The following is a 13452-nucleotide window of genomic DNA, read 5'->3' as shown; positions in this document are numbered from 1 at the left end:
AATACTAGCCACCTGAAATTTTCTTAGGTTTAACCGCAAACTGCTTCATCCCTAAATGACACCTACCACTTCTGCATTTCACAGTTGGGCTCACAGCTGTGGTTTATGAAGCGTGCCTCATTGCCCATTCTGTAGCTGTCAATCACCATGCCACTATCCAGGTTCAAACAGTAATGGCCACTGTGAGCAAAGTACTGCTGCATCATACGACTCCTGAAACATTATGGCGTAGAAAGAAAAATAGATGAACATGCAGGAGTTCATTTACACTTGGCTACCTTCAAAAATGTTCTTTTCCACAACATGGCCAAAGAGCATCTCACCTGAACTCATGTTCACTGACCACTTCTCCCAGGTACTCAATAATGAACTGCCCAGAGCGGAGACTCTCCTTGGTGCGGATGCCCCAGCCCTTGCCCTCAGCACGGAATCTCTCCAGACACTGCACCCATTCGTGCCTCTGGATATGCTGGTTGTCGCAATGCTCATGAGATGGACAAGTGCTGGGAGAACACTCAGCAAAGCTCATCCTGGAGAAATCAGACATTTTGCAAACAGATCTTTATCATCATCATTGCCTATTTATATCATGACAGAGGCTTAAATTAAAACCTGATTCTGATACATTATAGGCTGCACTATCAAAATGTAACTTTACCTGTTGAGGCAGTCATCCAGACAACCTTTTTCAGAGCGATTCTCAGGAGTTTTACAGTTGCAGGTAGTTGTTTCATAACCGGAGAAAGGCTTTACATCAACATACACATCTGTGACACAAACCAGATAACGTAATTTTACATTTACAGTAAAGAGGGGTTGTCAAGCAAGGCAACGTCAAATAGAATCAATTGAATCAATATTATTGTTAATGAAATCAATGTATTACATTTAAGTCACATTTATAGTGAAAACAAAGAAGAAACTACAATAGGAGGAAAAAGTATGTGAACTATATATTGGTCATAAAATGTGGTCTGACTCTGATTTCATCTAAATCGCAAGAATAAACAGTCTGCTTAAACTATCCATCCATCCCACTTTCTTTACCGCTTATCTCCATGAGGGTCGCGGGCTGCTGCAGCCTATCCCAGCTATCTTCGGGCGGGAGGCGGGGTACACCCTGAACTGGTCGCTAGCCAATCGTAGGGCACATACAAACAAACAACCATTCGCACTCACATTCACACCGACGGGCAATTTAGAGTTTTCCAAATTGCAAAAGTACTTTAGCTAGGTATTTAGTTTGTACAAAGTAAGTGAACCTCTGGCATTCGGCCTGCTTAAACTAATACCATACATACAATTATGTTTTCATATTCTCATTGAAAATAATGTAAACATTTACAGGATAGGAAGGATTTACTGTCTGTAAATGGAGAAAGTTAGGCACTGTTGCCTCTCTTCCAAGGAGTGGCTGCCCTGTAAAGATGACTGCAAGCGCACAGTGCAGAACGTTTAATGGTTTAAAAAAAATAAATCAATGAAAAAAAGAACCCTCGAGCACTGATTCTCAACTGGTGAGTCGGGAGTCAGGACCAAAAAGTGGGGCGCAGATTATTATGATGTTTCAGACAGGTAGTAAGAAATTACAGGGAGTCCATCGTTTATGAAAATGCCGACATGCAACTTAATGTCTTTATGTCATTGTTTTATATTCAGGGTCTTTCTTACAAATACTGTATAATTATGACTTTACTTTTGTGTTAGTGTAGGTTATTGATTTAACGGGTTCCTACTTATGTACAAATTTGTAGGAACGGAACGCCACTGTAAACTGAGCACCCTGTGTACAGTGAAATATTGAAACATGCATCCCAGGTTGGATATGCCTTTTATTTAGAAAATAACATTATTTTAAAAGGTGAAGAAACATATTCATACATGGGACATATTAGGTCAACGACTTTCCTAAACAGAAGAGATCAGTGCAAAGATATAAGGGAAATGATGTGGCCGTATTTTGTGCAAATGTGATATTTAATTTTACACTATTTATTTATACGTGCAACTGTCGTGTTTAGCTTCAGTTTCTTAATAAGGTGCTCTAAAAGGCACTTTGAATATGTAAGCATAGTGTAGTTATGTTTAAAAATATGATTGTTTTCAGAAGAATACATTTTCTTTATTGTTAACTTCTATAAAACTGGGTCATGACTTAGGAAAATGGGAAAATGTGAGTTCCAGGGTGAAAACAGTTCAGAACCAATGCCCAAGAGCACACGTGTCAAACTCAAGGCCCAGGGGCCAGATCCGGCCCACCACATCATTTTGTGTGGGCCGCGAAAGCAAATCCTGTGTGTCAACTTCCATGATTCTTGCTAAAATCTGTTCCAAATTTTTGTATAATATTCATATGTAATAAATAGTAATGAACTATTGCAAGCATGTTTTGCCTCCAAACCCCTTTTACAGTTACTTGAAGAATACTTCAACAAACCATTATCCTTGACTTCTAATTTCTTTTTGGTCCCGTTCGGCTATTAAGTCAAGCAGAATGGAAAATATGTATCCCTTTTATGCCGGAACAGTTTTACCGCTGTGGTACTATAATTGAGGTTTATTGAGAATCAGACTTGATCAGTAGAACAGAACAAAGTTTCTAGAAGAGAGAGAGAAACAAAGACAAACGACAAAGCACTAATTGTAAACAGGATGAGAGAAGTAAATCATTACATTATCTACAACAATGAAACATTAAATATGAGTGTTGCATGGGGCTGTAGTGCTACACCCTGTGAGGGAAGGACAGGACAAGATAGAATAAGACAAGGACAGGAGAAGCATGCAGGACAAGGGTCGTGCACCCGACTGTACAACTGAAGTGTGGTGGCATTAATTATGTGAATTATAAAAGTCTAGAGGACGAGAGTGTAAGTGAGGGGATACTCAAGCGATTTGCATATTCATGAGTTATTTGTCGCAGTAAGTGAGTGATCCTACACCCAGTGAAAGAGTCCCTGAGGTTTGTGTCTGCGGATACATGCACGTGAATTGATACCGTTTTACCGCCAGGGTCCTCAAGGGTGCATGGGAGTTCGCCCAACCAGTCTACATGTATTTTGTGGACTTGGAGAAGGTGCTCGATCGTGTCCCTCGGGGGGTCCTCTGGGGGGTGCTTCAGGAGTATGGGGTGCCGAACCCCCTGATACGGGCTGTTCGGTCCATGTACGACCGGAGTCAGAGTTTGGTCCGCATATCCGGCAGTAAGTTGGACTCGTTTCCGGTGAGGGTTGGACTCCGCCAAGGCTGCCCTTTGTCACCAATTCTGTTCGTAACTTTTATGGACAGAATTTCTAGGCACAGCCGAGGCGTAGAGGCGGTCTGGTGGCCTCAGTATTGCATCTCTGCTTTTTGCAGATTTTGCTTCATCAAGCTGTGACCTCCAACTCTGTGAGTGTGAAGCGGCTGGGATGAGAATCAGCACCTCCAGATCTGAGACAATGGTCCTCAGTCGGAAAAGGGTGGCGTGCCCTCTCCGGGTCGGGGATGAGATCCTGCCCCAAGTGGAGGAGTTCAAGTATCTTGGGGTGTTGTTTACGAGTGAGGGAAGAATGGAACGGGAGATCGACAGGCGGATCGGTGCAGCGTCTGCAGTGATGCGGACTTTGTATCGAACCGTTGTGGTAAAGAAGGTGCTAAGCTGAAAGGCGAAGCTCTCGATTTACCGGTCGATCTACCCTCACCTATGGTTACGAGCTTTGGGTCGTGACCGAAAGAACACGATCACGTATACCGAAATTAGTTTCCTCCGCAGGGTGTCCAGGCTCTCTCTTAGAGATAAGGTGAGACGCTCGGTCATCCGGGAGGATCTCAGAGTAGAGCCGTTGCTCCTCCCCATGGAGAGGAGCCAGATGAGGTAGCTGGGGCATCTGATTCGGTTGCCTCCCGGACGCCTCCCTGGTGAGGTGTTCTGGGCATGTCCCACCAGGAGGAGACCCCGGGGACAACCCAGGGACAACCCAACCCGCTCGAAAGACTACATCCTTCGGCTGGCCTGGGAATGCCTTTGGTGAGGTATTGTAATTGGTTAGCTAAATACTAGTGTTTAAAGTTGGGATAATTTAGGCCTTCCTCCTGTTTAATTTTCTGAAGAGTTCTGAAGAGACGTCTAATTTCAAAACTAGTTATCCATCAATTTGTTGTCTATGTGTAATAATATGATGAGGCGATTAAACATTGATATGGTTTTACAATCATAATGGCCCTCTGAGGAAAACCGTATCTACAATGTGGCCCGCGACAAAAATTTGTTTGACACCCCTGCTAGAGTGTCTTCTGAAGATTTACAGAAATCACTGGCATATGCCAACATCTCTGTTGACAAATCTAACATACTTAAAACATTAAACACGTATGGGGTTTATGGCAGAACGAACACCAAGGAGGCTGTTGCTGTCTAAAAAAAAACCATTCCTTCACATTTGAAGTTTGCTAAAGAGCACTTTGATTTTCCATAGCACTACTGGAAAATATTCTGTGGACAGACGAAACCAAAGTTGAATTGTTTGGAAGGAACACACGACGCCATGTGTGGAGGAAAAATGGCAGAGCACATCAACATCAAAACCTTATCCCAACTGTGAAGCATGGTGGAGGGAGCATCATGGTCTGGTGCTTTTCTACCTGATGGTATGGGTGTGCTTTGCGACCTGGACAGCTTGATATTACATTATCAGTTTATCCCAAATTTTGCAGAAGAACTTGAGGCCATCTGTCCAACAGATGAATCTCAAAAGAGGATGGATGTTGCAACAGGACAATGATCCACAACACAGAAGAAAATCAACAACAGGATGGCTTCAGAAGATGAAAATATGCTTTCTGGAGTGGCCCAGTCAAAGTCCTGACCGCAACCTGATTGAGATGATATGACATGCATAACCTCAAGAGAGCTATTCACATCAGACATCTCAGGAATTTTGCTGAACTGAAACAGTTTTGTATAGAGGACTGGTACAAAATTCATCCTGATCGTTGTGTTAAATCAAAGGGTTCACTTACTTTTTCCTCCCTGTTCTGTGAATGTTTACATTGTTATGGTCTATAAAAATATGAAAACATAACTGTTTGTGTGGTATTAGTTTCAGCAGACTGTTTATTCTTGTGATTTACAGTAGATAATGATCAGACTACATTTTATGACCAATTAATGCAGAAATCTAAGAAATTCCAATGGGTTCACATACTTTTTCCTCCTGACTGTATTGTAATTTCTAGCATTATTAGAAAGTTGTTAGAAGCTGGAAGTAAATGTTAAAATTACATTATGGTTGAAATGTGAGAAAAAGCAATCTTAGACACCTACTTGATCTGATCTTTTTGTAAAGAGGGACATCAGGCCTTTTGTATAACTGAAACAAAAACATGATGAAGAGCATCTTCATAAGAAAAACAAGCAATTATGCCAGTTTTGAAGGGTATATAGCTAATGAAAAACTAACAGGAAAACTGAAATCAAATATAGGATTCTTATCATGATTGATCACCTGATCGTGTTTCCACAGCCACAGGATGTCATACGGCAATTGGAAATCAATGCGCTTCTGTCTTAGGTACTTCCCTGTAATAACAGACAAAGCAAAACAAGGCCTTCAGAAATAAAACCAAACATTGTGTTGCTGATCTGTTATTGGAGGCAATGTAAGGCCCTATAAATGTGCAAGAAAACAGATTATAGAGGCACACTGTTACTTGTCTAACCTATACCTTTACCAAACAAGGCAGAAATTTCTGGTTAATAACTAATACTGTAATGTTAAGGGCACACTATGCGCATGATTTATGTTTACAGCCAACCATGTATGAGTACGATGATGAGAACTATACACCGCTTTGTTAGCTGGCTTAGTGAAGTGAAAAGTGAAGGGTCATTAACATGAGCCCCCCTTGTAAAATCATTAGTCAACTGATCATTTTTTACCATTAAAGTGCATTTCAGCCTGTGCGAGTGTGTGTGGTCTATGGTGTTCATAGCAAAGTTAAGTTCCAACGTCCTTGCTCATTCCCATAGAAAAGGGGACAAGCACAGTCGTAAAAACGTGACTGAGAATCAAGCTAAAATAAGACGAATTTATCAAGCCTTCTGCCTGACATAAGGAAATATAAATAGCTTAGAGTCTCACCAACATGTATGGGTGCTGGAAACAATCCATAATCATGTTCCCCAGGTATGTACTCCAGTTTTTCTTTCTTTAGCTGCAGAAGCTGACTCCGGGGACTACAAGCAACAGCATAAAAACAATGTACAGTATATGATGTTAAATGTAAAGCCCTTTCACAAGCAGTGACCTCGATCTGAAAAAATATTTTGAATGATGTCTTACTCCTCAGTCTTGAACACATCAGAGTAAAGTCCAGCCTTCTGGAACTTCTTCTTTGGAGGTCTGGCCGGTCTCTTCTCCCGTTGGCTGGTTAAGGGGGTGGTTGATGTTTGTTCCCTGGAGACAGTGTCTTGGGCTTGGGGGGAACGGTGTCCATCTGGATTACTCTCCAGAGAGCTAAAACAAACATAATTTAGTTGATTAGTGATAAAATACATGTTCCTATATACCGGTGCACGACATTCTTTGACACTTGGATATATAGTATACAGTGGATCTAAAAACTTTATACGTCTCTATTTAAATGCCAGGTTTTTGTGATGTATAAAAATGAGACCAAGATATATAATTTCAAAACTTTTCCTACCATTGATGTGACCAATAACCTGTACAATTCAATTGAAAAAAAAAATCTTTTTGAGAGGGAAAGTAAAAATAAACTCATTTTAAATTGGAGTTAGCACACACCTCCCACCATTGACTTTGCCTTAGATTAACTCCTCAAAAGGTTCAGATGATCTTGTAGGCTTTTCTTGACATTGCTTTGCTTTCTAGCAGAAACCTGAAGTTTTTGTACTAACACTGACTAGTATTTGGAACTGTTCATAATTGCCTCCACCTCGACTAAAGCCCCATTTCCAGCTGGAAAAAATAGTTCCACAATGCCTCAAAGCTTGACTGTAGTTCTGGGGCTTTTTTGGTGATGAGCAGTGTTGCGGTTGTGCCAAACATATTTTTGGGAATTATGGCCAAAAAGCTCAATCATGGTTTCATGGGACCATAACACATTTTCCCATGTGTTTGGGAGAGTTCAAGTGTGTTTTGCAAAATGTGGCCAGACTTGGCTGTATTTCTTCATAAGATAAGTCCGTTTGTAGAAGACATATGTAGAAGAGGACAGATTCCAGTCACATATACAGAATAGAAATTCCTGCAGCTCCTTCAATATTGCTCTCGGCCTGACTGACCAGTTTTCTTCTCGTCGTTGAATAAATTTTGGAGGGATGCCCAGTTCTTGGTAATATCACTGTTGTGCCATATTTTCTCCTCTTACTGATGACTGGCTTCACTGTGTTCCATGGTATACTTAATGACTTGGACCCATCTACTCACTGATACATTTGAAGAATGAGATCCCTCTAATACTGTGGATGCTCTCTACGAACCCATGACTTGCGCTGTGAGATGTGACTAAAACAAAATGTCAGAAAAAGCCTACTAGAACATCTGTACTTTATTTTGGGTTATACATAGGCATTGAAATGGTGCCAGGTGTAGGAAATGGTGCCAGGTGTAGGTTCACTCCCAATTTCAATGTGATTGTTTAAATTTGAACACAGCCACAGTTATGAAAGCCACCATTTTACTTGTGCAACCACATTATCTACATTTTTTTTCCTTTCCCCTAAAATGTCTTTTTTTTCCTCAAATGAGAGTACCGGTTATGGGTCACATGAATGGAGGAAAAAGTTTCAAAATGATTTATCTTGCTCTCATTTTTTTTAAGATGGCATTTGGCATTTGACCAGATTGCTGACATTTCATATCCACTTATGGTAGATTTCAGTGAAGTGTAATTACCCCTGAAAGTGACTTTTCTCATCCTGGGCAAGCCAGCACCTTCCAGATCCTGGTCTGGACCTTTCCACCAGGTTGCCCACATTCTCTTCTCTGTCTGCCAATTGCTCCACAGTGTCTTCTACCTCCCCTTCATCTTCGCCTTCATCTCTCTCCCAGTGTTTCCTTTTTTGTCCTTTGCCACGCTGCTCTTTGACAACTGCCTCAATGGTATCTTTTACAGTATCCTCATCCCACATCCTGTCCCCCGCTGGTCGGTCTCCCACTCTGTGCCGGTTTTGACTGAATTCAACAGCAGGAGGTGGGGACGGTGGTGGTGAAGGTAATGGGTGCTTCCTGGGACGCCCAGGGCCCCTCTTTTTCACCATGTTGTTTCCTGTACGGGCTTGCCTCTGCAGCTTCTTAGCACGCAAGATTTTGTTGACATGGTGGAGGCTGTGCTTGGATTGCTGCACCCGATGAGACTGATGGGGCAGGGAGGCATCGAGGCAACAGTCCTGGGAGGGGGACAGGTGGGAAGAGGACGCTGAGCCATGGGAGTAAAACACAGTAGACTGGTGATGGAGCTGTTGTCGGTGGTGCAGGGATCCTTCAGGCCCTTCTGAGGTCGAGAGTACACCACCTCTTGTCTGGATGCTTGCAGGCCCTTTTTTAAGAAAATTCAAAATAAATTTAAGTATCATTAGATGATTCTTAAAAGTTTCACAAGAAGAGTGTCCCATCAGTCAGCTAAAAAACAACCAACCAAACTGTACCGCTTTAGCTGGTACACCAAAAATATGGCAAAGACAATTGGTATGTAAGCATGTTACAAAATTCCTGACAAAACCCAAGGTGGGTGGAAACGGGGCATTCCAGAATTAAGACGATTTAAGATTCTTTAAGTCAGCCTAAACTTCCCTGAATGTATGTAAGCCAGTCACATGGTCAGCCAAACACAAATCTTCTTCCGGTTTCCATTAATTTAATAGTCATACAATATAGCATGTCCTGAAAAATATTTCCTGAAAACATCATTCTGTTTTTTTAGAGCTGGTTTGGCATCAGACATAACAGTTGGATTTAAATTTCTATCACTAAAAACTACATATTTGAAGGCATGTTGAGTCTTGAAAAGTAATACAATGGAACCTTCAAAGTCGAAAGCTTTAAAGCCCGTTTAATTTTGTGTTTGGCAAAAACATTCGGGCAAAACAATTTCCGGACATCAAATTGTTCTAAAACTATCTCGCATCAAAACATTATCTCTGCATGTATTTTACATCACTTTGTTTTTTGTGATGCTTTTGTTTCTGGAGTAGTGTCCACTGCCGTTTTTGTTTGTTGTCCTCATCTGGTTATTTCAGCCTCTCTCAATTCATCTCTTATTCAGGCTTGTCTTGTAACCCATTTCCTACTGAGGAGACCTGACCTAAATAGTTTCTTCATACAATCAGCAAAGAGATGTGAGAGCCAACAGTCAAAACTCAATTGTTTCCAATAACTGATTTAGACGGTAAACCCAAAGAACCCAATAGCAGGTCACTGTCCGATCTGTGTTGTGACCATAGCGGGAAAAGTGAATCTGTCAAGCCGATTAATGTAGATCTACATTTAAATTATGGTGAGCAATGCCTTATTTGACGCAATTTCTTCAATTTTGTTCAACTTTTCCCATTAGAAGAAGTCAAATTCACATCATTCATTCAATCATTCCTCATTTGCGTTGTTAGTTCCCACTCTTTGAGGCCTCATGTACCTACCTAGTCCAGTCCCTGACCACCACATGACCCCAAATCCTGAGTTCTAATCCAGGATTACCCTGTTTTGGTTTGAAGTTACAACAGTACCATTTTGCCTCAAGAGGGGCCTTAATTCCACATTTCAATGATACAAACACACACATGCAACCAACCGCACACACACACACAACACTCAAATAAAAATATATAGCGCATGCATCATGAGGCCACCCCATTACCGAGGCCGTCCTCATCAAAACAACAACAATAGCTAAACTGTGATGATGGGTACGGTAAACAATTGGACCAGGTCTCATATTATGGTCATTTGAAATCCATGTCAGCTAAAAATAGCTTGTAAAGAAAGTACTCCACCCCTTCAGTAAGATGTTTCTTGGCAGAAATGCTACATCAACAGTGGTCATCCACATTTTCAGTGCAGTCTTTTTGTATTTTTGCCAAACCCATAACCACTACTAAAGAGCTACCAAATGTCAGGCAATGTGTGCAAAGATTATGTTACAGTCTTTCAAAGACACTTCTCTCCAGGAACAACTTTTTATGAGGCCAGAAATTCTGTTTAGGCTGCCAAACACCAAGCAACATAGCTGAACGTGGCTGAAGTGGACCATCGTGAAAAAAGTACAGTTGGTGACTCTTGCTGCACACCACAATTGAGCATCGAGTCTACTGACGCGCTGCAACGGAAAAACTGCTACCCTGTATGGGGTTTTGAGGCTCCAAATACAGTATACTGGACTATAGATTTTGTTTTTTAACTGAACCACAAAAACATAGCGCAATTGTCATATACCCGTTAGGGGGCGCCGCAGCGTGTCATCCTTTTCCATTTAAGCCTATCTCTACATCTTCCTCTCTAACACCAACTGCGCTCATGTCTTCCCTCACTACATCCATCAACCTTCTCTTTGGTCTTTCTCAAGCTCCCTTGCCTGGCAGCTCTATCCTCATCATCCTTCTACCAATATATTCACTATCTCTCCGCTGGACGTGTCCAAACCATCGAAGTCTGCGCTCTCCAACTTTGTCTCCAAAACATCTAACCTTGCCCGTACCTCTGATGAGCTCATTTCTAATTTTATCCAACCTGGTCACTCCAAGAGCGAACCTCAACATCTTCATTTCCGCCACCTCCAGCTCTGCTTCGTGTTGTCTCTTCAGTGCCAATGTCTCTAATCTGTACATCATGTCTGGCCTCACCACTGTCATAAACTTTGCCCTTCATCCTAGCAGAGACTCTTTTGTCACATAACACACCTGACACGTTCCTCCACCCGTTCCAACCTGCTTGGACCCGTTTCTTCACTTCCTTACCACACTCACCATTGCTCTGAACTGTTGTCCACAAGTATTTAAAGTCCTCCACCCATGCTATCTCTTCTCCCGGTATCCTCACTCTTCCCCCTCCACCCCTCTCATTCATGCACATATATTCTCTTTTACTTCGGCTAATCTTCATTCCTCTCCTTTCCAGTGCATGTTGACTCACAATCTCATCAATCTCATCATGGTACACGGGGATTCCAGTCTAACCTCATCTGTCAGCCTATTCATCACCACTGCAAACAGGAAGGGGCTCAGGGCTGAGCCCTGATGCAGTCCCACCTCCACCGTAAACGTCTGTCACACCTACAGCACACCTCACTGTTCTGCTGCCCTCATACATGTCCTGTATTATTCTAACATACTACTCTGCCTCTCCAGACTTCCACATGCAGTACCATAGTTCCTCTCTGGGTACTCTGTCATAGGCTTTCTCTAGATCCACAAAGACACAATGTTGCTCCTTCTGACCTTCTCTGTACTTTTCCATCAACATCCTCAAGGCAAATAATGCAGCTGTGGTACTCTTTCTAGGCATGAAACCATACTGTTGCTCGCAAATACTCACTTCTTTCTTGAGTCTCGCCTCCACTACTCTTTCCGATAACTTCATTGTTTGGCTCATCAGATTACATCGTCTGCACAAGATGTAATCCACCTGCGTGCTTCTTGCGCCACTCTTGTAGGCCACCCTATGTTCCTGCCTCTTCTGGAAGAAAGTGTTCAATACAGCCATTTCCATCCTTTTTGCAAAGTCTACCACCATCTGTCCCTCCAAGTTCCTTTCCTGGATGCCGTACTTACCCATCACTTCTTCGTCACCCCTGTTTCCTTCACCAACATGTCCATTACAATCTGCATCAATCACGACTCTCTCTCAGTCTGGGATGCTCAGAATTACTTCATCTACCTCCTTCCAGAATTTCTCTTTCACCTCTAGGTCACATCCTACCTGTGGGGCATAGCTGCTAATCACATTATACGTAACACCCTCAATTTCAAGTTTCAGCCTCATCACTTGATCGGATACTCTTTTCACCTCCAAGACATTCTTAGCTAACTCTTCCTTTAAAATAATAAATAATAAATCAAAGCAGAACCAATGGGCAACGATCAGCCACTCATGAAAACCTGTCGCAAAACCCCGCACAGTGCACGACAGTTCAGTCGATTTCAGCTGCGTCGCTTGGTGTGTGGCAAGCCTGAGATTTCATTATTGATATTTTACTGCTGTTCTTGTTTGTTTGGATTTCACAGGTTTTAGTTATTGATCATCCCAGTTTTAAAAAATCAAAACGTTGGTATTATTGACAATGACAAAAGTCCAGAGGGTTTTTGGAAGGATGAAGAAAACGAGGCATTCATCACTCAGTTCCTCCTTCTCATCTTTTTTACGCAATCTGTTTCTTGTTCAAAACGGATAAACCTTCTTGGCTATCTTTTAATTAATGTTCCCCAATTTAACATCCATAAATGTTTTAGCTACTGACAAACTTTCTTTTCAACTGAGCCAATTCACTTCTGATCATCACCTTGAACGCTGAACACATATTTTGTTGTTTTCTCAAAGTAGATCTTTGTGTTAATGCTGATAAAGCAAGAGCTTTCACTCTATTTCACTTATTCACTGACTTCACTGCAGTTGATCTGCTGGCTTTGTTTAACTGAAGCCTCTGCCGTTTTTCATGATCATTCAAGGTATCCATCCAAAACGCTAATCTTTGGTTTTTTTGTTATTATAATCTTCATCACATTTGGCAAATCAAATTCAGATTTTATCAGTGGTACATTTTTTTCCAGCCAATTCTGTGATTCTGTTAAAAATCAAGAGGGACAGTGTAAATACCTTGTGTTGCATTATAACAAGGTCTAAAACATAATCCTTATATCAGTTATATGCAATTGATTGCAGTTGCTAGTTATACACAATAAGCTACAATAAAGCTCACCAGCTGCAATATTCTAATGATGGCATGAGAGTCATTTTGGGCTAATTAACATTTAACAATGTCAAAGGGAATTTGGGTCCCAGATTCCTTGGTTGAGATGATGTCAAAAGAAGTAATTTACAGTACAACCAATTTTAAACTGGCAATCTAAGTCATCATTTTCATGGCATTTTCACGGACGTAAAAATTGAAAGGTGCCAGCATCCGACGTAGTATCAGAAACAAAATGCCACGAGCCGCGATTGTGCTGACGACACCACGCATTCAAATACTGTATCCTAATGAGGCAACCTGCATCGGCCACAAAGCACTCTTCGGATGCAGCAATATTCCACTTGTGCCAATTGTCTGAAAGGCTCATTGGAATACATTTCCGATCTACTTTTTAACACCTATGATGCGCCAATTTAACAGGAATGTGGCGTGGAAGTGGCTTGTGATTTTAGTTCATGCTCTGACTGAATGTGGGTAGAGAAATTAAAAGCTCTTTTCCAAAACGAGATAAAAACCATATTAAAAAAAAGAGCTCAAGCCTCATTG

General features: G+C 41.6%; 1 protein-coding gene across 2 annotated transcripts in view; it reads right to left on the bottom strand.

Moving 5' to 3' along the window:
- Positions 1-13452, bottom strand: part of ash1l (ash1 (absent, small, or homeotic)-like (Drosophila)) — a 51813-nt gene that overhangs the window by 17013 nt on the left and 21348 nt on the right. For both annotated transcript variants that reach the window (XM_061664153.1, XM_061664154.1), the window contains 8 exons: positions 7902-8544; positions 6324-6497; positions 6123-6217; positions 5487-5560; positions 5306-5351; positions 659-767; positions 324-530; positions 67-213 (listed from right to left, as the gene is read on the bottom strand). In XM_061664153.1, the coding sequence (XP_061520137.1) occupies positions 67-213; positions 324-530; positions 659-767; positions 5306-5351; positions 5487-5560; positions 6123-6217; positions 6324-6497; positions 7902-8544 (1495 nt within the window). The remainder of the gene's footprint in view (positions 1-66; positions 214-323; positions 531-658; positions 768-5305; positions 5352-5486; positions 5561-6122; positions 6218-6323; positions 6498-7901; positions 8545-13452) is intronic.

Source organism: Phycodurus eques, chromosome 20, assembly GCF_024500275.1.
Source record: "Phycodurus eques isolate BA_2022a chromosome 20, UOR_Pequ_1.1, whole genome shotgun sequence".
Classification (NCBI taxonomy): domain Eukaryota; kingdom Metazoa; phylum Chordata; class Actinopteri; order Syngnathiformes; family Syngnathidae; genus Phycodurus; species Phycodurus eques.
The sequence above is the reverse complement of the archived record's forward strand: the minus strand, read 5'-3'. Positions and strand labels throughout refer to the sequence as shown.